This window comes from Centropristis striata, chromosome 5, assembly GCF_030273125.1.
Source record: "Centropristis striata isolate RG_2023a ecotype Rhode Island chromosome 5, C.striata_1.0, whole genome shotgun sequence".
Lineage (NCBI taxonomy): Eukaryota > Metazoa > Chordata > Actinopteri > Perciformes > Serranidae > Centropristis > Centropristis striata.
This window is the reverse complement of record NC_081521.1, coordinates 34,650,946-34,675,535: the sequence shown is the minus strand read 5'-3', so window position 1 is coordinate 34,675,535 and position 24,590 is coordinate 34,650,946. Positions and strand designations below refer to the sequence as shown.

Sequence of the window (24,590 nt, the reverse complement as noted above, 5' to 3'; positions counted from 1 at the left end):
AATTTAGAATGTATTAGTTGTATTTTATGATAAACATCATGATCCTGCTTGGTAAATTTCATATACACAATCTAAATTTGCCAAATCATCCTCCCCTTAAACATTTTTTTAAATAGCTTGTATTATGTTAATGTAGTCGATTTATAACTTTAAAATTATTTGAATTTCTCTCTTTGTTTCTTTTTATTTTTTCATTTGATCTTTTATGACAATGAGGTCTGACATTCTTATTAAGAATTTTAAAAATATCTGAACAATGAAACTTGAATATTGACAGGAAAAAAAAAACATTGAACACAATATAGGATATTTAGGTTCACTTAAGCTCCAAACACCACAAACACATGTGTTTTTGAACCTTTATTAATGCTGATAACTGATATGTATGTCATAACTTGTCTTTTAACAAACTAGATAAATGCTACATTTAAAAAAAGCTTATTTAGCGGATACGGCCATATTACTATACAGGGTTTATGAGGCTAAGGACAACTGGGCATAAATTCCTATAACTCCCCAGAGCTGTTGGGTCCATATGATGTCAGTTCAGAGCACTCAGTAGGTGCCTCCCCTTCAAATTTCTTTAGGTAGGTCCCACACAGAAAAATATTTTTTATCATGTGTAGGCTCCAATGACAGTAATTAGCCAAAAGGCCAAAACTTGCCAAAATGTCCTTTGGCAACAATAGGCACCATGACACAGGGCATTCATAGAGCATGGTGTAATTAACCCCACCCCTGCACAGTCAAAAGGAGGAAGTGATGTACTTCCTCCTGAGCAACAAAGTAGATTGACTATATATGAAAATGTTCCTCTTTCATGATTTTTCTCCCCTCCACCTAAATCTCATAGCTCGTTTCCCATTGATGTCACTTCCAAATTCTTAAAGAATACAGGACTTGTTTAATGTGGTTTGGGGATGCTTTACTTTTTAAATTATTTTGACATTTAAATTCATATATTAAGTAAAGTAAATAGTCGTAACAATGTCAAGTAAATGCATTTACAAAAAGTCAGACAAAGCCAAAATAGGTTAAGAGGGACAAAAAAGTTTCTACAATACAATGTGAATGATAAAGGAACTGCATGTTTCTTTGTCAATATTTTTCTCTCCTGACCCTAAATCACACAGCTCACTTCCTGTTGTTGTCACATTCAAATTCTTAAAAAAGGAACTACAGTTTCTTGCCCTGTCTTGCCCCGTTGCTTGCAAAATTGCCCTAAACAGTAGAAATAATTACATTTACAGCCTGGTACTAAAACAGTTTTAGTCTCTATAGTTCTTTCTCCCTTCATGACTAACTCACTTGTTTAAATTACATTAAGGCTTAAATTATGGTAAAATGTATACAGTATTAGAAGGCTGGGCAGAGAAGGGGTTACAATTGTATTCACAATTGATGACAAATACTGTGCTAGACCCCTTTGATAAAATAGCAAAAACATTTAATTTAGACTATAAGGATTTATTTCAATATTTCCAGATAAGGAGCTATCTCATGAAAGAGCAGAGAGAACAGATTCAGAGAAAACATACATTATTGGAATTCATAAACAAAAATAGAAATAGCTTTAATACTGGAATCTCTAAACTGTATAAAATTCTACAAGAAACAAAAGAATCTGTAGATAACACTAAAGAAAAATGGGAAAAGGAATAACAATATCAGAAGAAGAATGGGAAGAAGCATGTAAAAGAATATTTAAGACAACACAATCAAAGTATTGGAAAGAATTTGCCTGGAAAATTAACATGAAGCTCTTTGTAACACCAATCATTAAATAAAAATATAGTTAATCAGGAAGTGCAAAATACTGGAGGGAATGTCTGGAACAAGAAGCTAACCATGCACATATTTTTTATTTCTGTCCAGTGTTAGAAACATTCTGGAGGGCAGTTCAGGAGAAAATCATCAGTACATTTTATTTAAAGAAGCCATTAAAACCAGTTAATATTCTTTTAGGTACTATTCCATCCGAAATTGAGAATAAAGGAGATAAATATCTGTATACAGTGATGCGTATAACTGCATTAAAACAGATCACACGAAATTGGTTGGACGTTAATTCACCATCCATTAACAAATGGAAAATAACAATAGATGAGATTAAGGAAATGGAAATAATCACCTATTAAGAAACAGAGAAGAAGAATTTAAAAGAAACTGGAGTAAATGGTAATGGAAATAAATGGAGTGGAAAACTAGAACGGTGCGTGGAGTGTTGAAGGAGTCCCCCCCGCCGTTTTTTTTGTTGTTTTTTTTTTTGATTGTTTTTTCTTCTTCTTCTTCTCTTTCTTTTCCTTAATGAAACAATTCATTGAATAAGCAAACAATTAAAAAATGAATATCTTATTTACTTATTTATTTATTCTTTTGGCATTGCCTCTTGTAAAAAATGCATAAATGTGGCAGGATGAATTGAATATGTAATTAAGCTGTTAATATTTGTAATTTCATAACCTGCAATAAAGTAATAAAAAGGGCATGAGACCGCCTCAGCTAACTCCACCTCTAGATACACACCAAACCAATTTCCTTTTTTAGTCCGACTACGGGGAAATTTCCAGTATAACAGCAGCAACGTGGATAGCAAGATAGAGAGGAGTTTCAATAAAGATAACAATAAATAGTAAACGAGCAGTATAAACTTCAAATATATGAAAGGAACTAACAATTAAACAAGTAAAAAATACTTGACCTGCATGACCTGTCCTCCTCTGCCTCTGATTTGCTGACCTTGATATTCTTACCTTAACCTTAACCAATGTCACTCCTCTTGTCTAAACCTAACCATCCTAGCCACCATTTGGTGGGTACACTTCAGCAGCTATCCTTTGTTTGGTTACACTTTGAGCTTCAATATAGCTCTTCAACAACCTATGGGTGCCATCATTCAGACTGTATCCATATTTTATACAGTCTGTTTCTATCTTCTGATCTGGGAGGAATGCTTATTTTTTGTGTCCAGCACTGAACACAGTCCTCTTTTCCTTTTTATAAACAATATATTTCCATGCCATAGAACACCTCACTGCTGACTCATTGTTTGTGCAAGAGACTAGTTTGCAAATAGCTAACTGAGGCATTTGAATTTATTTATACTGGGAACTCACTATCCTTGTTTACATAGCCCGACTCATCAGAAAATGTACAGACTCTCCTTGTAATAGGTTTGCACTCCCAGTACTCCCAGTTTTTAACATGATATAAATGAGAGCCATGTTGTTTGTGGCCAGAATCTGTGGGTTTGGCTTTCAACTGCAAAATGTCCAGGGCCTGACTCACATCCGCTGTTTCCTGTGGTCAATTGTACGACTTGTATACACGGAAAATAAACACCCTGTACTGTATTTGTTTGCTCTGATAAATGTGTATTCATATTGTAACTAGAATCTTCACAGAACATCACATAGAGCAATGACTCGTTTCTTTATTATTCGTTATAGTCCTCATTTCCAGCCGGCATAGTAAATGTTCTGTTGTTTATTAATACAGTTCAGTCAGTTTCTTTGTGGAAGAAGGATGTGTGGTAATGGTGGTGGCTTTAGTTGTGGTTGAAATTACTGAAAAAGAACCAAAAGAGTAATCAGGACAATGTTACTGACATCAGGGATGTGTTCATATCACACTTATTCACTTTAATGATGGTATGAATTCATCCTGAAGAGGCTGTCAAAACTAGTTAAAATGCAGTCCACACCTTCTCTGAAACAAAAGTGTAAGTATCTGTACAACACCACAGGGCTTTAGACAGTTGTTAAGCACTAACATGGACTCCTTCTGTTGGTTTCTTTGGGGTTGTTGTTCCTGCAAAAACATAAAGGAGTAATCAAGACAGTGTTCCCTTTAATTATGTTATTGATTGATAATAAAAAGGTAGTAGACCAGGCCTGGAATTTAGTTATTTTAGGGCAAGGCCACTTGGCTTTTAGTGTTGTCAATATTTTGAGGGCACCAAGGCCATAAAATAAAACAATGATTTTAATGATTTTTAATTTTAATTTCATGTCCAGAATTAATTTAATTTAAGGACTAGTAATGACACTAGCCAGCCAGTGTGGAAAAATAGCTGGCTAGGGGGTCCGGAGAATTTTTTTTCCATAAAAGCCCAAATTTGGTGCCCTACCACAGATTCTAATGCCACTATTCCATCATACCCACCGATCTTAATCATTGCATATTTTAAGAATTATTTTAAAGGAGAATAAGGGTTCTTATATATTTTATTTAAGGCATCTTGTTTTGACAGTCTTCTTGTAAATTCTGTGGTCAATTCTGTTAACACACTGCGCTCTTATTTTGAAAGTTGCATGCGTTTAGTGACAGGAAGTTATTCAAAACAGTAAGTCACAGTTTAGTGTGATTAAAAACAACTTTAACTGTTAGCTAATGAACCGAACGGCATATGCCGACATAGGTGTCAAAGCTGTGTTGACAGGAAAGAGGAAGACTAGAAAACCACAAAACAAACTGGGGCAGTGGGCGGGGCATCAAGGCCACTGTGGCCTCAGGGCAGATATTTTTTTCATGGGCATGAGGCCAAATGGCGAGTGAAGTTCCTGCCCTGTTGTAGACCCTAACTAAAAAGATTACATTTTTCTTAAAAGTACAAGATTGTTCCAGGCCCTCTTTCACTTTCTAAGACTTCTGCCCATTAACAAAATAAATGTTTTCAAGTTTTACACAGCAGCAAGGTGTCATCCAACAGATATGCTCAAATATGGAGGCAATATTTCTGATGATGGTGTGTATTTGAATATTTTACTAATTCTATCTAAAAAAAAAAACCAACACACACACAGGCAGAGGTATATAGAATGTTATATGGTTAGGATAATCACACGTATCAGTGTGATGACATCTAGATTAATATAAAATCATGTTCAAACTTAAGCTGACTTTTCTTTACAGACCTCAAACAATTAGTAATTGTAATTAATGACTTACTGATACATTTTGGAAGCCCAGGTGACCACTGACTATTTAAGTCACATGTCAGGACGCTGGATCCTATCCTAGCAGGACGGGGGTCGGGATTGGTGTTTCTGCAAAAACAGTAATAATCAGCAAAGTGTTACCAACATCAGAGATGTGCTACTATTACAAATCCATTTATTCCTTTAATTATGTTTCTTATGTCTGAAGAGTTGTATCTGTACCATTACAGTTACTTCCATATCTTGAAAACATGCAGTTGAACACTAATTTAATAAGTACAAGATTGTTCCAGGCAGCATTATTGGGGCGAAAACATGCACACAAACTACATAGAAAGTGAGTGAGGGCCTGGTCACTAAATAACAAATTTCCATATGCCAGTATCTAAAACTTAAGCCCATAAACAAAACAAAAAAATCCAAAAAGGCAATAAGTATTACACAACAGAAGGGTGTCATCCAAAAGATATGCTCAAACATGGAGACAAATGGGACTGCTGGTGTTAACAGTAAATTCTATTTTTTTTATTCCAGATTAGCAAACCAAATTATCCAAAATGCACATGCAAATAGGAGAAATATTTTATGTCCTGCAGCCTTGTTGAAACGACTACGTCCATGACTCCAATTTCTACTTCATACCATTTCCTTCATACCCTCGGGAATATTTACGTTTGTGAAGTCTGTTAAGCGAACAGAGGATGTGTGGTGGAAGACTTGATTTAAAATTTGGCACTTTTACAAATTTTATAATTTCAGAACATTAATTAAAGGCGCAGCCTTTTAAAAACTTAACTTAACCACTGAGCAAAGAAAATAGAAAACCCAATGCCATTCTTCATCTAAAAAGGGAAACCATGGGCAGTGTACAGAACGTTTGGTGGTTAACCCAATCACTGGTCATCGAGATGACATGGCACATGGAACAATGTGATCACATCTAGATTAGTAAAGAAAACATGTTCAAACATTACAAGCTGACCGTTGTTCCAATATCTCAACAATTAGTAATTGTAATTAATGACTTACTGATACATGTTGGAAGCCCAGGTAACCACTGACTATCTACACCACATGTCAGGACGCCGGATCCTATCATGGCATATCCGGATCTGCATCTGGAGGTCACCGTAGACTGGTATCCATGAGGGGGTCGGGAACCCTCATACCATTCAGCATTTCTAATGTTGGGATCTGGACATTAAACCCCTGCAAGCAAAGAAAATTTCCATTTCATATTAATACAATTTTCAAAATAGCCTACTCATGAGTGGGTGAGAGTATCAGTCACAACTGATTTTACTCTACTAAAATGTTGAAAAGGGTTAGAAAAAAAGAAATACATTTAAAAAAACACTTACTGGTACATGTTGGTGGATCGGGCGTAAAAGTTCCATTTGCTGAACATGACAGTGTTCTTGTTCCAATAAGTGTATAATCTCTTGCACAAGTGTACTGTACAACTTCTAAATATTCATAAGGTTCTTTGATTGGATTGTAATTGCCATTCTGTATTGCAGGTGGCGCAGGACAAGTCACCACTGCAAAACAAAAATGGCATCTATTAAAATGGAATTAGGCACTGTGTTAATACATTTAAAAAAAACACTTATATATACATTTAAAAAAAACACTTAAAAGTTTCATCATCCGAACATGACAGTGTTCCTGATCCAATGAGTGCATAATCTCTCTCACAAGTGTAGTGTACAACTTCTCCATAATTGTAGGATTCTTTGCTTGGATTGAAAATGCCATATGCTATTGCACGTGGCCCACCACAAGTCACAACTGCAAAATAACAAGGACCTCTATTAGAATGGCAAAGGACTCTGAGAGGCGAATTCACAAAAGGATTTTGAGGCTTTTGTGTCCATTAATCATGTGCAAAAAAGGCAAAGACAAACTTGTCATTCTCAAAGCATATACAAAAGCTAAATTGTAGCCCTAACTGCACTTCCAAGCAAACTGTGCCTCAGTGCTCCTGTTTTCTATTTTTACAAATTTTAAAATTAGGTAATATGCAGACAGTTAGTACAGAATCGTCCCCTTTCTATGCAAATTAGGCTCATTGCAAAAAACTGAATCACAACAGAAAAACTCCTTTATTTTGGGACTCAGTGGCAGGCGCTCCTCTCAGCTCCTCTATGTGTAATTTTTGAAAATACATGAGAAAATAATCAGTTGAATAAACTCAGAGTTATTCTCGTGATGTCCACAGCTAATACGCTCACTGTGTGAAAGTGGACCGTGTGTGTGTCATATCTTTTGGATATGTTGACAAACACAGAACATTTAATAACAGTTCCAGGCTGATTGGCTGGTCTGGCTCTGGGGATTTAAATAATTGATGGAGATCCGCTGTTGTATCTTGTGGGTAAATATGCACTGTGTCTCTCTTATCTCTAAAGACACATTTACTGTATCTTTGCTGTCTGGGCTTCACCTCTCACATCTTGTACTTCAACCTCTAGCACATTTATACTCTGCCACTTTGCATAATTGCAATCACGTGTAAAGGCAAATTTCGGTCAGATTAAAAACTTTATGAGCGTGTTTGCACTGTGATAATTAGCACAATATCTTTTGTGAATAGGCCCTTATGATGGGGCAGACATCAGTTGCAAGTGATGCGCAATTCATGGTGCTATCAGCTGCCACAATGAATTCTTTGTGAATTCGCCCCTGAAGGATTTTTTTGGACATAGTTAGACATTATTTACAAAATAATTCCAAATGGCTGTGAAATATTGCTGCTATTATGAATTATTGCTGATATTTACCCTCACATTTGACCATTACAGGACTCCAACTGCCATTAGTACAAGTAATGGATGCAGACCCCCCTGCATTCACGTAGCCATCATCACAGGCAAAAGAAACCCTGGTCCCATTTGGGAATGTTTGTAACAGAGTGTCATTGCCTTTCAAACTCATGTTGGGTTCTCCTACAGGTTGGGAGCAGTTTTGAGCTATAATGAAGAAAGAGAGAACAAGATAAAGTAACACCAAACACCATAATCACAAACAAGCTCATTTGTCACTGCCACTCACCGTAAGTTGTTATGGCAAGGCCAAGACTGCTCAGTAGTAGGAAGTGAGCGACCGCCATGACGGAATCTGGCAAGTCTGACTGAAGTCAACAAACTTTCTGGCAAGGAAAAACGCAGATGTAAGCAAGACAATTATTATTTGGTTAACATGGTTCAAAACCGTCTCTGTGGCAGTTAGTGATAACAGCGAGTTACATCACCGACATCAGGACCTCAGACAGCCTGTACATCTTCCGCCACAGGCTGAAGACCTATATCTTCCAACAATATCTCGGTTAAGTCATGGTCACCTAACATATATATTGAAAAATAAATAAATAAATAAGCTCTTATTCTTTTCTCTTCTTTTCTTCTTTAACATATAGCACTCCTTTAGCGACAGTTAGCTCTTAAAGTTATGTACTTACTTGATTCCTATGGTCTATGTCTAGTACCATCAGGTTGAATGCACTTATTGTAAGTCGCTTTGGACAAAAGCGTCTGCTAAATGCCATGTAATGTAAAAAAACATGTAACATCAAACTAAAACATCAATATGGATTCAGTTTATGTTAAAATACCCAACATCACAAATAACAATAAATATTTATTCATCTACAAACGTATGTATACTGGTAACTGGTTAGCCTTTGTAGGTAAATATGCTTAGTCTTTAAGAAGACATCACACCAAACTCTTTATTGCAGTTTGGGGGAAAAATGAGAAAGTCGCCTCCTTCGTGAAGAAGTTACTCATATTTGAACTCTCATTAAAATAACAAATCTTGACAAAATTGCTGAAAATCCCAAAGGAATCCTGTTCAGACAGTGACAATGACCACAGAAAATCCAAAGCAAATGTACATCCACTGACAAATAGACAGGTCCTTATCATTTAAAACAAATGTATTATGCAATGGCCATTTCATGCAAAATACTCAGGAAAATCTCTCTCCATGATAATTCACAACCCTACCTTTAACTCTCTTAAGTACAGTGAAGTAACCGGATACTCTACTCTTTCAGGGTGATCTTAACATAATATAATTTAATTGAGTAATGAAATGTGAGAATTCATAGCCTTCTTGCTACTCTACCAATCACTGAACAAAACAATGACAAAGCCCAAACAGCAGCTATATTCACTACAGTAACCCAGGCTGGTTTAGTTTCGCTAGCTATTGGTTCACTTCACTAACATAACATCAACAGAGGTTAATAGCAATAGTTTTAGTATCACTGTTCTGATTCCGGCTTGTGTTGGCGAAAGCCTCGGGTACATTTTTTTTACTTACAACTAAATGCGAAGAATCAGCTGCTGATCCACAATGTTGAATTTAGGTTGCTTCTTAAACCGCCAACCAAAAAGTGATGCATATTGTGTCCTGCGTCGAAAGTCACCAACATTCATTAACCATAAACCATGTACCTTCAATATTGACTAAACAAAGTCCGAACATCAAAAACACAGTTCGTTTTTGGCAGCTATATCAATGCTGACTAATTACTGAGTATTCAAATGATTACTTCAGGCTGGAAAAACTGCAGTGTGTGCCAACGTGTCTTCAAACAAATAATAAATAAATGATAAATCAAGAAAACCCTTTTAAGCTGTTTTATGGCCATATTAGGCCACCATAAAGGACCTGAAGGCCATGGGCAACTGGCCACAGATGCCTTTAAGCCCCCCTGTTTAGCAGGCTGCTGGCTCCATGTCTTGTCTGTACACAACACCTGAGGGGACAAACAGAGGATGTAAAGACATGATCACACAGGCTGTAACAGCTAGATTCAAGTGGCCAGTCGAGGAACTTAGGAACTAGTTTTGGCACTTCCGCATTGGCTTCACTTTCAGCCCCGGAGGTTAAACCAAAACATTTCGATAGTAAATGGCTGGCCGCAGTTTATTTTGGCTTCATCCATGTTTCACCGTCTCACTGCATTGACTTGATATGCAGTTTCTGTTTTGTTTTTTGTAGGTTTCTGTGGTTTTGACCTTGAATCATTACTGGAATTATATTTGTTGGCTCACTGCAGCACGTTTTTTCATGTTTCTGTTGTGGTATTTTTTGGGGAAGTGTTTTTTTTTTATATGGCGTCGGTTCTGAAGGCACGCTACAATTTATCCAATTGGAAATGTTTTATGCCATTGTAGCATGTGTTCCCTTGTTGACTACTGTAGTTAACACACACTGAGACAAAAACACCAACAACAGCAAGTTTTATTGACATTATATCACAGACCGCTCATTCGTACCAATGTACAGTATGTATCAAAATAAAGCCAGCACATTAGAAGTACTTAAAGTTGCTTCATCCTATTATAACTATTTCACATTAATATATTGTATAACAAATACACTTTTATCCTTGTATTATTTGAGCTAACATGTGGTGACAGATTAATCTTTTTTCACCTCTTTAAATATGGATAAATACATGAAAATTACTTGTATATACTTATTTGTGTTGATGGTGGCGTACCAATGGAAAAAATAAAAGCCAAATGCTACAGTGAGACACTCTGATAAACATGTTGACATACATTATGACCCATGGCTCGTCATAAACCATCATGTGTTATCAACGAACTTCGGTAAATAATAAAACCACAAACCAATGTCACAAGGGCTGATATGGCTGAGAGAACTGCCACTATAAAATGCTGGTCAATGAGCCAACTGGTGCCTTCGCCTGACACAAACCCTCCTCTTCCTCTTGACACGCTTTTGCCTTGCTTTTGAACATTTGAGCACTACACCTAGAAATATCAGTAAGAATGCAAAACAACTCCAACGCACGAATGAATACCAAAGTGGCACCCCTGTCCATGCCCTGAAAAAGAAAAAAAAAATTAATGAGTGCCTGGTTTTACAACATTTTGCGGGACCATTTTAAGATAAATCGATAAATACATTAAGGAAACATAGCCTAACCTGAAAAAAAACAGATCTTGGTCAGTTTTATTGTTTGGTGAAGACTGGTTTCTTGTGTCAGGGAGGATTTTGCCAATAGCTTGGCAGGAAGTCAGAGGTGGAGTTTGGAACGTGGTGGTGCTCATTCTGTCGGCACAGTCATAAATGGGTTGGCCTGATGAGTCAAAAGGAAAACATAACATTGGCATTCTGTCATCAGTTTGTACTTTGTACATTATCGATTTCACAACAGCCTCATTATGTTAAAATATATTAAGATTCCTACTGTATCATGGTCCCTTTATGTATGATTTGTATTACAAACATTTCTCTTTAAAATGTAAAACTGATTGCACAATTTAATGTTTGTGTGTGTTTCTTGGATCAGATGGGAGTTTGATGAGGGGTTGCTATGTCCTGCTATATGCCAGTGTTGGCCACTAGGATTCGCCAAAGTTAACCCTCCACACAGGGGTTATAATCATAAATAAGGCTTTAGTCCATTATGACTCATTTGTCATTCTTCATGGCAGTCATTTTCCGCTATAAGTGAAGTAAGGGTGAGTTTGGGCAGCAACATTTAGTACCTTTTAAAATCAGAACTGTGTTGACGAAGAGGCAAAGGAAAAAGGAGAAATAATAATATCTATCTGTAGAATAAGAAAATAGATGTGGATATTTTAAGAAGAATAAATGAAATGTGGAAAAATAAAGATAAATAAAATATTATTTATACGCCTTTTCATTTAATTCAGCATTTATATGTCAATTTATTTCTCTCTATATTTCCACATTATATATTTTATTATTAATTTATAATTTTATTAATTTCTTTTTCTATTTTCACATTTTATTGTTTCCTTATTATTCCTATTGTTTAGCTCTCTTTATATTTACAGAAATTGTATTTACTTATTTATTCTTTTATTAACTTACCTGTATATTTCCACATTTTAGTTTACTTCTTCCTTCTTTATTTCTCTCTGTATTTCCACTTTAAAAACATTATTTTTATGTTTATTTGATTTATTCATTTACTTATTCCCCATAATATTTGCACCCTTGGCATTACCTGTAATGTCCAATGCCCTTTTTTGTGTTAGTATTTGGCTAATAATAAAGCATGACAATACTTGCTTTGATATTTATAGAAGCAACTACAAAACATTCGTCCTTACCCCGCGTATAAACGACATAGATGCAGTTGGGGTCTGCAGGCATCAGAACCTGCACGGAGAGAACATCACTCCTCTGACTGCTTACATCATTACTGGCTACACAGTAATAATCGCTGTCTTTTTCCACTGAGCCACAGTGCAGGTATAAGTCTGACGATTGGTACAGCAGGAAGTCCTTGTGGTGTGCGTGTTGGTACCAGGCGTAATGAACGGAAGTCCCCTTCATGCAACTGCAGCGCACTTTCATTGGCTGCCCCCAACATGTTGTCCTGTCCACCAGAGAGCTCAAGGGCTGAAGACTCGGTTTAGATACCGGAACTGGCACATAGAAGAAAGCAATATATTCTAATTTAACTTCACAGTATATTGGAATTAATGTCCAAAAGAAGTCTAGAATGTTTTGTTTTACTTGCCTTCAGTGATAACCACGTTAACTGAAGTCATGGTGTCGGCATATATTGTGTCAATTCCAACCCAGTACGCTCCGGTGTCGTCAAATTGGAGATTTGTAACTTTCACGTACAGCCCTCTTTTTCCTGCATCCAATACTTGAGCCCTGGGCATCTTTTTAACTCTACCATCTGAATCTACCAAAATCTCACAGGTTCTTCGAGAAGGCCCTCTGCACCAGTACTTATTACTGAAGCGGAATCTGTTTGTGTCATACGTGCAGGCAAGAATTAATTCATCTCGAATATGTGCTGTGATGCTTTTTTTATCACACTGGAGCTGAAGACTTGCTGAAAGACAAATCAGAATACAACTGCTCATTGCAACAGCAATTACACAAATACTCTCCTTTTTCATATTTTCCAGTTACAAATTAAGTTTGTACTATTAATTAAATCACTGTTACTTAACCATCCTGTTATGTTCATTTCTTAGGAACAGCAATAATGTTCGTGGGTCAATTTGACCCGGGGCATGTTTAATTATCCAAAAGTGTCAGAAATATATATTTATATTTAATTTAATTTATATTTATATTTAATTATCAACTCCATTATTATTAATTTCAATCAATATTTAGTGCAATGGTCTTCTTTACCTCCCACAGATCATGGTTCAATGAGGTTAATAACTCGTTTTTCATTAAAAAAGACAAAAAAAAAACTTTTTTTATGTACATTGGAAATAGCTACATATAAAATACAATACTTTTACATCACATTGATATATTTTTTAAATGTATTTTATTTTACATTTTAACATTTTTTCTTATATAACAAAATTACAAATAACAAAATAAAGGTAATAACTCCTGCATTGTCACACTTTACAGATGAGCATTTTCATTTTATATGTTGATTGCAGTTTCATCCTAAAAAAATACTTTAAACTATTTTTTAAAAGATTTTTTTACTTTCAAATATGTCAATTTGACTTAACAGGAGGGTTAAGTATATGTTATTGAAACACAATGGCAAAAAAAAAAATGATATTCTTTTTTTTCGTTCTCCAAAAGGCATGAAAATATTATTTACCTTTAAGACATTTTATAATTAATAAAAATCGTATTTTGAGAATTAATACAAATTGTAAATCATAGCCTACTCACCATGACAAAGCAAGATGAAACACAGTGCTCTCATTTTGATGTAAAGTTGGACTGTAAAACCTCTGTGATGAACACTCAGGAAGCTATAGCGTTGGACTGTGGTGATCGTAGCTTCCTGTACTGCAGGTGTGAGGGTTACAGAAATGCTTTGTTCATACTGAGATGCTTAGATTGTCTGACTGAAGTTACGTTTCGATTTTGTCACGGACACAATCCCCTGTTAATTGTGGTTTCATTTTCATTGTGATATGTTTGGAAGAGATTGATAAATAACATTTAGAGAAGATATACGCTTCATCTGTCGATAATAAATCACATTGTCACAATCATTTCATGGAAAGAGGTAAATAATATATTTAATTCCAACTTTATGGGCAACCGTGTAATTCATTCATTTATTCATTATCCTTAACCGCTTATCCGCACTCGGGTCACAGGGGGCTGGAGCCGATCCCAACTGACACTGGGCGGAAGCGGGGAACACCCTGGACAGTTCGCCAGACTATCACACAGCTGACACATAGAGACAGACAACCATTCACACTGTCATTCACACCTATGGACAATTTAGTGTCACCAATTAAACCTAAGTGCATGTTTTTGGACTGTGGGAGGAAGCCGGAGTACCCGGTGAGAACCCATGCTGACACAGAGGGAACATGCAAACTCCACACAGAAGAGCCACAGGCTGGAGTCGAACCAGTTCAATTCAGAACATTGAGGCATTGTTATGGATCCTTGATTTGCAATTAGAGCAGCCCAGATTATCATTGAATGGATGTAAATGTTTCATACTGAACTCTAGTGTAGTTGTGAGTGCAGCAAAACTGACTCAGCAGCCTAGGACCTCAAAGTTCTTTGCACTCAGCACAAACGTCAGAAAATAAAAGTCTGGAATCCAAAGTTCTTCTTTTGTTTGTTTACTTATAAACTTAAAATCATCAGTGGTGGAAAAAGTATTGCGATCCCTTACTTAAGTGAAAGTACTAATGTAACACAGTGAAATTACTCCACTACAAGCATTCAAAATTTACTTTAGTAAAAATACCAAAGTATCAGCTTCAAAATGCACTTAAAGTATCAAAAGTGTTACAGATTATATTTTCCATAGAAATGGCTACAACAGTAGTTTAACAAAAACAGGTTGCATGATTAGTAGGGGTGGGCGATAGGGGCAACAAAAAAAAAAAACGATTTTCTGACGATATCCTTTTAAATGTGATTTTTTTACCAAAAAAAAAGCTGTTAAAATTCTTCTTCCTTACCAGAACATCTATGGATGGACACAATGTTTCACAACAACAACTCTTGTTTATTTTCTTTAAACTTACGCATTCAAGAGACTTCCAGTTAAATTTCAATGTAGAGACATTAAATGGGTAAACATTCAGGTTCTCTCTCCTGAGGTAAATTGTGCTGCATACAAGCATGAGCAAATAAGTGGCACATTATAATTTCTTAATATTGTTAACAAAGTGACTCTCCTCTACCATCTATGTGCCTTTTCTTTTGTTTTCTTTTTGAAATATTATAAATATTTGATAATGAAAAGATGGTTTTAACCACTGTATAAATGAAACCATGTCAATTTACCATAAAGCCACTAGATGTCCTCATACCACTACTGTAGTGTACAACACCTGCTGAATGCAGGGTGCAGTGCATTGTTGTCTTCATCATGTCTACTATGGCACATTAAGCTCTCATGACGTCAAGTACGGCGTCGCCGGTAAACTTATTTTCAGGACATTTTCCTTGTTATTTTCCTTTCTATCTTTAGTTTAATCTTAATGGCGTGTATACAAGCTATAACAGATATTCTTATTCATACAGTATATGTTTTATTTTCTTTATTTATACCTAACTTCCAGCTTTCTGTGCTTAATAAAGGGAAGTTTTATATGGGTGAGTTCCTGAAGCAGAGCTCCTCCCATTGCTCTTTAAAGCCTACTTAGTCAGATTAGAATCTGCTCACCTACTAAACAAATGACAGGTTTTACAAAAAAATGGCAGCATTTACTTGATAGTATTTCATCAATTCTGTGCCGTGATTTACCAAAACAAATGTCACTGTGTACATAGGCATAAATAAAGACCTAGAGAGTTGAGTGGGTTGATGCTAATTGCTGACTCAGAACATCAGGATTTTCAGGATTCTCCCTCTCTTCACCACTCCCTCTGCCTCTGCCTCCATCCCTCCCCACAGCCCTCCGCCACTCCTCTTGTGTGTCCTGAATGCTGTCCAACAGGCTAGACTGCCTTCTTTTGCACTCTGACTGACAGTTGTTCGTAGATGTTTATATGCATAAATGTGTGGCCCACTCTGTTTGTGGGTGTTGTCCTCCTGGTCCCTCTGCGACGATGTCACGCAATGAAACACCCGGGTGACTTTAGGACCCAGCAAGAGACACCCAGGGGGCGCGGCAATATTTTTAATCTGACCACAGAACCTGTTAGCTTACTCTTGCTTCCTCTAAGACAGTTCACACGTTCCCTCACAATAGTTCCTTGATGTGACAGTTGCAATAGAGAAGTGCTCTGTGCGGCGGCAACAGAAGCACCACAGCCCTGAACCCAAGCCTCGGCGACCTTAATCCATGACCCCTGGACGAGGACCTTTGTGTCCTGACATGCCTGTGAAAGGTGCACTATCCCAGGCAGTGTATAGCCAGCCATGGAGCAGCAGGCATGGATACTAAGAAGCTTCCTGGCCCAGCAGGAGAGACAGGAGGCTGCGGACGAGCAGGCACCGAATGGCATTGCCGGGGAGTTTGCGGTGAGTCAACTGTTTTGCTTGAAGTACTGTCATGTGTTGTATTGTGGACGAAACCTAGACTGATTTCTTCCGTGGCTTTCATTATCACATCACCTGAAGCCATGTCAGAATGCCTTGATACTGAATGAACAGACTGTAAGTACGAGAGGGTTTTCCAGACTCACAAATCTCACAAAAGTCGTCATGTTCAGGGAAGTAACACGCTGCTGTTGTAACGCCACATTTGTGCTTCCTCTTTAAACTGATGCTTCTCATTGAAGGCACATGAACAAGGAAGACACACAGGCAAGTGCAGTAGAACATTTAACAACGACAACCAGAGATTATTCAATACGTTAAATCAATCATTCATTTAATATTTGTCAGTCTTGTATACATACTATAACAATGCATGTACTTTCATACACAAGCACAAGTCTTCTCATAAGTCTTGACACCCAGGATGACATCATATATGGGCTGCTGCCATGGTGATGAGTGACATGTCTGTGCCTGAGGACAGCACCGTGTGCTTCGCATGCTGCTCCCACCCAGACCACTCCAGAGGAAGGGGTCTATTGCATCACTTCCTTTAAGAACAAAAAGCACTCTGTGGTGTAAGTCGCACAGATGGTCCACAAGGCCTATGGCAGACTGTTTGGGCCTGTGAGAACTGGCTTCCAAACAAAAAGACCAGTGTCTTACAAATCCTGTAAGCATGGACGTGCCATGACTTTAATTTGAGTGTCAGATCTTCCACACAGTAAATGCCGGATGGAAATCCTCTCAGTTTGTAAGTCATCGTGTCAGGTTCTAGTAAAATGAGTCATAGATTCTAGTCACCAGGGGTTGAATCATATAAAAACCTACGTATGACCACTGTGCGATGGGTCACAATTTGCCTGCAAGCCACCCTCTTTTTTTTCTGACTCTCCTTTAAGACTATGAAAATACTGGAAAAAACATTACTAATATAAATGCGACACAACTGTCATAGATTTGAGTCACAGCACAATTTATGAGCTAAAAAGTATCCTACCACACACAACAGCAAATATGAAAATTAATTAATTAATTAATAATAATAAAAATGTGTGTGTGTGTATATATATATATATATATATATATATATATATATATATATATATATATATATATGTATATAGATAAACACAGTATAACACAGTCATGGAAAAATGATTAGACCACCCTTTTTTTCTCCCATTTCTTGTTCATCTTAAATGCCTGGTACAACTAAAGGTACATTTGTTTGGACAAATATAATGATAACAACAAAAATAGTTTAAGTTTTTTTAAACTTTTCTTGGTAATGATTTTGGTTATTATCAAAACCATTGAGATAGGAAGTTCTGCACTGAGTCAAAGAACAAATGGTGTTAAGATTGAAGTAAAAACTTAAGTGCTCTTCAAGAAAAGGGCCAGGTGTCAAGACTGAATAAAACAGCAATTATTGTCTATTCAACTACTATCATGGATGACCATCTATAATTTAATAATGGATTTTTATTCACAATGTGCCTAGGATACTACTTTGACTGCCAATTAATCCCATTCTTTTTTTAGTTTTTTAATGGAAAACATGACCTTATTAATTTGCCTTAATTAATTATCCCTCAGAGACAATAAGAGTGTTCCAAAGTTGGAAAGAAACAGATTTTTTTAATTTAAATTTTTCATCACCGGTTTCTTTTCAAACTTCCTTTTGTCTTGTGTATCATTCAATCTATCAAAGCAAAGCAATCTAACACAGCACTGCCATCAAAATGACCAAACTTCTCTGACAAATGCTTCATAAAGGTAGTATTTTTCTTTAACCACCACTGACATATTTGCAAAGCACCTTCCTCTTTTAGAAGTGTAAAGTTGGGCTGACAAGTGTGTTCATTTGTGTGGCGTACAGTGAGAATAAAAATAAAAAACTATCACATGACTTCAAGGAATTATGACCAAATTGTTGTAGTTGAATGTGGTCGGATTTAATGGCTTCTCTGTTTTTCAGAGGTTGAAAAGCCAGTCAACTAAGTACCGCACTGACAGGACCTTTCCCAGCAAGACAGCGGAGAAGCAGGAGAACATCAAGAAGAACCGATACAAGGACATTGTGCCCTGTAAGCTTTGCTCAAGGCAGATTTTATGTTTGCCATTTATAATTCTGCAATAGATGATAAATGTAATTCTACATCAGAGCGGTTCAGATATTCTCCCTTTATTTACACCTCTGGCACATTAATGCTGAAAATAAATGTAGATGGATGAAAGAATCATAAGATTGTAGAATTATGGGTCACACAACGTTTAGATGCAATCATTAAAATACAAGTAGATTTGAATAAACAATTTAAACGTGTGTTTGATCAGATAAAATTTTGCTAAGTAGGATTGATGATAAATAATATAAAATAAATAAAATAATACTTTATTTTGTACCATATTCATGTGGCCCAAGTGTGGCTAATTATGTTAGACAGATAATACAGATAATATTTGATTTTTTTTAAAAATAAAAATCACTGGACATTGCGTAATATGACCATAGTATTAAGAACAAATTAAGTTGAGGTGCTGTGTAAAATTTAAATTAAAAACTGAATCGATCAAATTCAGAACTCAGAGTGTATAATTAGAAATATAACTTCTTCTTTTTTAGCAGTATGGGGAAGGGTTAGGATTAGACCAAAAATATTTGACCCAAAGCTTATAGCAGAAGAACTGTGAGGCCAAAATGGATGCACAAGGCTTCATTTGAAAGGTAACATCTCTTAGTTTCTGCCGTTGAGCTCGTTTATCATGTGGCTAAACACAACCGAAAGTACATCCGTTCACACAAACAAGTGCTAACCCTATGCCTTACCTAAAGAGGTCATACATATTATCTTTGTCCAGTTTTCAATTGAATATGTTACAAAGAATTAACAAAATTTTTAATCAGATTCTGCTTTATTTACGTTTTAGACAAAGTCCCAACTTTTTTGTAATTGGGGTTGTACAAATATTAACATTTTGTTCAAATGTTTTGCTATTTGAATATTAGCTCCTTAATTCATTACATTACATGTCATGTAATTCCTCTTGTATTACTACTGTAATATTAATATGCATAAAGAGGTTTTATTCTGACATCAGAGGAGTTTACATTTGATGATTTCACATATTTTATACTTTAAATGATCTGCTCCATAACTGCACTACAATTTATTGTATTATTTATTTAATGCTGTTGTACATGTATTGTGTAAAGTTTTTTCCCCCCATGAGTATGTGAAAAGGTAAACCACGGTCAATGACCCTTGAGTTGTGCAACATTAATGGTCTAACTACATTTTCTTCTCCTTTTAGTTGACCACACCAGAGTAAAACTCACCTTCACCACAGTTAAAAATGACACAGAATACATCAACGCCAGTTTTATCAAGGTACATTGACAGTGGAAGAGAATCTTAATTATTCCTATAACTTACATTTGCATATACTAATGTGGTTTGTACAAATGTCCTGATGTTTTTTTCTACAGGGAGTGTCAGGTTCCAGGGCCTACATCGCGACTCAGGGACCTCTGCCTCACACAGTGCTGGACTTCTTGAGGATGCTTTGGGAGTACAATGTACAGGTATGACCCAACTGTCATCTGTGGACACAACACTGTGTTTTAACTCATAATGTTGCTCTCAAAACTATCATCATGCTTAAGATAAAATGATCATCTTACATAATGTGAACTTTTGCACTCCCCGGCTTTAGGTGGTAGTGATGGCCTGTCGAGAGTTTGAGATGGGAAAGGTAATGCTAAATTTCTGTTTTTCAATGGCATTTATGCCGTTAAAACTTCTGCATTTTGTATTTCCCTTAACCCTCAGCTTGCTGTGGTTTTATAAACCACTATGCAATGTAATGCATTTGTTGTTTTGCTGCATAGATTTAATCCATTTTCATGTGTGTTTGCAACACAGTTTAAATCAAATGTAATATGTGAAAAATACTGTACTTTCCTAATCATTTTTTTTTGTAGAAAAAGTGTGAGCGCTACTGGCCACAGAAACAAGAGCAGCCGTTTTTTTGTGACCCTTTTACAGTTTACTGTGTGAGTATTTTAATCTCACTTCCTACTTTGACAGCTGTCCCATAACATACGCTTTCATTATTATCTCACATTCTCTTCAGAACATCTGTTTCATACAACACTTTGTTATACTATTAATAATACAGTACCAAAGAAATTCAAAATGTCTACCCTTTTTAAACAATAAGTACTCACCCTAAAGATGCACTGCTGGCTTTTTTTAAACAGGATTCTGAGGAAAATAAAGGAGATTATCTGACAAGGACGTTAAGGGTGACTTATCGCAATGTAAGTACTGTTTGTACCGTACCCTCACTGTGGGAATAACTGTCAGGGTAATTCTCCTGAGACAAGCAAAAGATTATCAGCTGACATTGTTGTTAGCTGCTACAAAGACTAGAGGAAGTTGATTAAATCTCAAAACTAATGTGGTCATATTTGAGATCCCAGAGACTGGATCTAATATTTGTGGTGAAAAACCAGAACCGATGGTGGAAACGTGAACAAATGAAGACCATAAAGAGAGAACCTGTCTAGGTTATTAAAGCTTCTGCAGAAGGGCCAATACAAAACAAATCAAACAGAGTCTGAATTGGATTGACAAAGAGTACAGACTTAACAGTCACTTATAGGCAAGGCATGTGAAGAGTCTTTGTCTACACAAAGAAATAAACTATGAAACTATCTTTCATTAAGGCTTGATAGTTTGATGTATCTTATCAAACAATTCAAGACCTCATCTTCAGTAAAGTGGATTATACCATGCCCAGTAAAGATCCATGGTGATACAACAGATCCAGTGTCATCTTCTGGAGTTGTCCAGTTCAGCACAGATTATCAAAGCAACATATTGGCACAGTATACGAGTAATATAGTTACAATAAGTTCAGAAAGAGTTTAATTCACTCATCTGTACTTAGGTCAGATGGAGTACTCACTTAAGATGCACTTTTCTGCTTCTTGCCTCCTTCAATGATGTACAACCATAAATTGACCATATAATGGAAAAGAGAACTTGATCTAAAGGAGAACTTGGCCACTGCACTAATGTCTACCAAAACCGTTTGATTGTTGTAAATCTTAAGCTTTCAAAATGATACAGCAGCTCAAAGCAAAGCATTTGTCTGGAACTGATTTATGATCTCATTTTTAAATGTTCTCTGAAAAGGGGCTTGCATTCTTAACTGTCTACAATGCCTTTATTTTTTCCAGTTTAGCCGAACTTTGCTACAGCTGCACTATGTCAACTGGCCAGATCACGGTGTGCCAGACACAATCCAGCCCATTCTGGACATGTTGCATGATATGCGTTCCTATCAAGACCATGATGATGTCCCCTTTTGCATCCACTGCAGGTCAGGCTTCTCTATGGAATTTAATTCAACTTAATCCTTCTTAAGAAGAAAAAACCTTAATATCTGTAATAAATCATTTAAAAGCCCAATCCAGCCTGTTTGCACTATATCTAAACAATTAAATAGCTTTCTATTAATAATAACACCCATGACAAATATAAATTGGGCAGATCAGAATTATAGAAGCAGTTGAAATTTTTGGAAAGGTCCTTGTCTGGTTCCACAGTGATTTTTCAGCATTTGCTTCAAATACTCATCATATTCAACATGGTGTTCCACAGGGCTCCATACTTGGCCCACTATTCTGACTGTACATGTACCCTCTTATACAACAACACAGTGTGAAATTTCCTCACTATGCAGACAATACTCTTTTATTAATTTTTGACCCCAAAAGTCCAAATTGTTTAATTACGTAATTCGAGTTTTTCAACTTGGATGACTAACAACCATTTGGAATTTGATGAGGACAAAAGAGAGATTATATTTATTGGGACTAAATCAAAGGAAGACTGGCAAAAACGCTTGGTATCATTATTATTTTTATGTGTTAGGTTTGAGAAGCACCAAGCCTCAAATGTTTATCTAGCAACTTAAATAAATTTCCGTTTAAGTTTGCTTTAAGATATTTTACTATAAGATATTTTTTGTTGCCTTGCTTATTTCATATAAATATAAGGATCTTCTACTTGTTTTTTTTGTTTTGCTTTTTTAAACCAGGGTGTAGATTTCATTTTAATAGTTGTGTAAAAGAAAATACAAAATTTTGGCACCAGGTGACAATTCAAAATTTAAAAATAGAATAAAATGAAATTCAGAAAGTGTCTAAGGCACTCTGTATTGCTTTTAATAATTTTCAGATCAGATTTAATGTTACTCCTGCCGAGCCAACACAAATGTTGGCATGATTTACTCTAGTAAACGTCTTTAAATGCCCATGTGGCACCTATTTAGCTTCATATTAATTCATTATAATTAATTTATTGGACGTTTTAATAGCCCATATTTGCTATGATGATGAAAACTTTCTGCACATTGAAAAATGTCCCACATGTTTTTGTTCTCTGAGAAGTCGAGAATAATGTAATCAAAAGTTCTTATTTAATCTGAAAAAAATTGTGATTTAATTTGAATAAAGTCATATTATCTGCTATGTTATTCACAGCGTCTGACAGACACATTACCACGTTCAGTATCTGCATGAGACAAAGTTAAGAGAAGTGGCTGTTACTGAAAGTAAATAAAACTGCGGACAGGGCTTGAGATCACAATGACGAATGTATATGTCCTCTACTTTTTAGAGGTTAGGCCCCCCCCTCCCTTTTTCTTTGAGACAGGAAGTGTGCGTAGGCAGGTAGCCAACGACCTACGAGCTTTTAAAGTGTAAGTGTGGGCATTTCCCCTCTGTTTTTCCAGCACTTACACTCCGGCTGATTTCACACACATCTACCTTTTCACTGAAACTGAAACCCAAGAATAATGACTTAATCCAAACACAAAACGGCAGATGTTGATGATGCTTGATTATTGGACATCAATTTGGCTGTAGGGGGGATATGGGATGTGATGTATCTGACTACTTCAAAGGAAGAATGGAAGAAGGATTTATTCAAACTGACATCTCAATGAGTTACCAAAAGTAGTTTATTTCTCCTTTCTGCTGTTCTTTTTTATTGGAAACTACCCAGTAATTGGTGAAGTAAGATAAAAACTGAAATTGATTTAGCAAATACAGATGACGCACAAAAAAGTTTGTCAGTAACTATTTATGTAACCTCTGTAGAAAAGAGTGATATGAAACCGTGCCATACACTGACATACTGCCACAACTATTTAAGGATGATGGTTTAGAATGTGATGTTGAATCATTGACAAATCCATTGTACATACCAAGAAGCACACATCTCATATTATACTCTACTACAATCCAACCTTACCACCTCTAATATATGAAATAAACATGTTTATATGATTACTTATTTCATACAAATTGTAAATTTGTTCTTAGCATCACTACATTTATCACTAAAGGACATTTCAACCATTTGATCAAGTAGCTTTTAGACTGTAAAAAAATCATACTTATGCAGCATATATATATATCTAGTGTATCAAGTAAACAACTATAAATGATCCCTTTTTTATTTGTAAAAAGTAGTCAGTTTTAATGGCTATACTTTGACCATAAAAGGACAAACAAAATGATTCTACCCTTGATGTATCAAGTTACATACAATTATGTTCAGTAAAACCTCTGAAACTAAAATATTAAAAAATATACCTCCCTTGGAAAATTCCACCACTCAGAATCGTCAGCATTAAAGGGTTAAACATTTTTTTATTTATTCATGATATTTGTTTAAATTTGATCTCAGAATACATAAGAAATCCACTGGCATTGCCTTTTTAGACCGTTGAATTAGAAGTTAGAAATGACTATCTGCAAAGAAACCTGCTTGGAGTAAATGGTGGGTGCAGTTTGGACAATGCTGCATTGCATTGAATACTAGAAAATCAGTGTTCTAAAATCTGTTGTTTGCCAATGCCATGAAGGCAAATGCAACTCTTCTAATGATCATAATAACAATTATATTGAATGTCCCTCTTACTGGAAATAAGCAGAGTGGTTAAAATGAGGCTTTTTGTTGCTGTGATTGCAGTGCTGGCTGTGGCCGGACAGGAGTCCTGTGTGTCATTGATTACACTTGGAACCTCCTCAAGAAACAGGTGAGATATCCCTGCCTCACCACTTTCTATTTACAGTCAGATTAATATAATGA

General features: G+C 36.0%; 3 protein-coding genes and 1 long non-coding RNA gene across 4 annotated transcripts in view; 1 reads left to right on the top strand and 3 right to left on the bottom strand.

Annotated features, from left to right (window-relative positions):
• ptpn22 (protein tyrosine phosphatase non-receptor type 22) overlaps positions 1-24,590 on the top strand; it is a 36,325-nt gene that overhangs the window by 2,671 nt on the left and 9,064 nt on the right. The window contains exons 2-10 of the mRNA XM_059332470.1: positions 15,829-16,398; positions 18,398-18,506; positions 19,735-19,811; positions 19,910-20,005; positions 20,137-20,175; positions 20,405-20,476; positions 20,684-20,743; positions 21,668-21,810; positions 24,471-24,537. Of these exons, the coding sequence (XP_059188453.1) occupies positions 16,297-16,398; positions 18,398-18,506; positions 19,735-19,811; positions 19,910-20,005; positions 20,137-20,175; positions 20,405-20,476; positions 20,684-20,743; positions 21,668-21,810; positions 24,471-24,537 (765 nt within the window). The 5' untranslated portion in view covers positions 15,829-16,296. The remainder of the gene's footprint in view (positions 1-15,828; positions 16,399-18,397; positions 18,507-19,734; positions 19,812-19,909; positions 20,006-20,136; positions 20,176-20,404; positions 20,477-20,683; positions 20,744-21,667; positions 21,811-24,470; positions 24,538-24,590) is intronic.
• LOC131971157 (uncharacterized) lies at positions 3,087-6,109 on the bottom strand. The gene is made up of 3 exons (XR_009394358.1): positions 5,970-6,109; positions 4,951-5,048; positions 3,087-3,810 (listed from the first exon to the last, which is right to left on the bottom strand). It is a non-coding gene; the product is annotated as an uncharacterized LOC131971157 (long non-coding RNA).
• Positions 6,142-9,390, bottom strand: LOC131971552 (complement receptor type 2-like). Its single transcript, XM_059333060.1, has 6 exons — positions 9,267-9,390; positions 7,995-8,091; positions 7,724-7,912; positions 6,564-6,731; positions 6,302-6,481; positions 6,142-6,149 (listed from the first exon to the last, which is right to left on the bottom strand). The coding sequence occupies exons 2-6, from the start codon at positions 8,050-8,052 to the stop codon at positions 6,142-6,144; spliced, it is 603 nt and encodes a 200-aa protein (XP_059189043.1). The 5' UTR covers positions 8,053-8,091; positions 9,267-9,390.
• LOC131971550 (uncharacterized) lies at positions 10,230-12,508 on the bottom strand. Its single transcript, XM_059333059.1, has 4 exons — positions 12,478-12,508; positions 12,065-12,382; positions 10,908-11,061; positions 10,230-10,806 (listed from the first exon to the last, which is right to left on the bottom strand). Exons 1-4 carry the CDS (start codon positions 12,506-12,508, stop codon positions 10,641-10,643), a joined length of 669 nt encoding a protein of 222 aa, XP_059189042.1. The 3' UTR covers positions 10,230-10,640.

Bases quoted from the DNA above. Each gene is read 5' to 3' on its own strand.
- LOC131971552 (XM_059333060.1), bottom strand. From the start codon at position 8,052: ATGGCGGTCGCTCACTTCCTACTACTGAGCAGTCTTGGCCTTGCCATA. The intron at 7,913-7,994 runs GTGAGTGGCAGT...TCTTCATTATAG, and splicing joins CCTTGCCATAACAACTTACG to CTCAAAACTGCTCCCAACCT. The intron at 6,482-6,563 runs AAATGTATATAT...TTTGTTTTGCAG, and splicing joins AACTTTTAAGTGTTTTTTTT to TGGTGACTTGTCCTGCGCCA.
- LOC131971550 (XM_059333059.1), bottom strand. From the start codon at position 12,508: ATGACTTCAGTTAACGTGGTTATCACTGAAG. The intron at 12,383-12,477 runs GCAAGTAAAACA...TCTATGTGCCAG, and splicing joins TAACGTGGTTATCACTGAAG to TTCCGGTATCTAAACCGAGT. The intron at 11,062-12,064 runs GTAAGGACGAAT...TTGACTCATCAG, and splicing joins CTATGTCGTTTATACGCGGG to GCCAACCCATTTATGACTGT.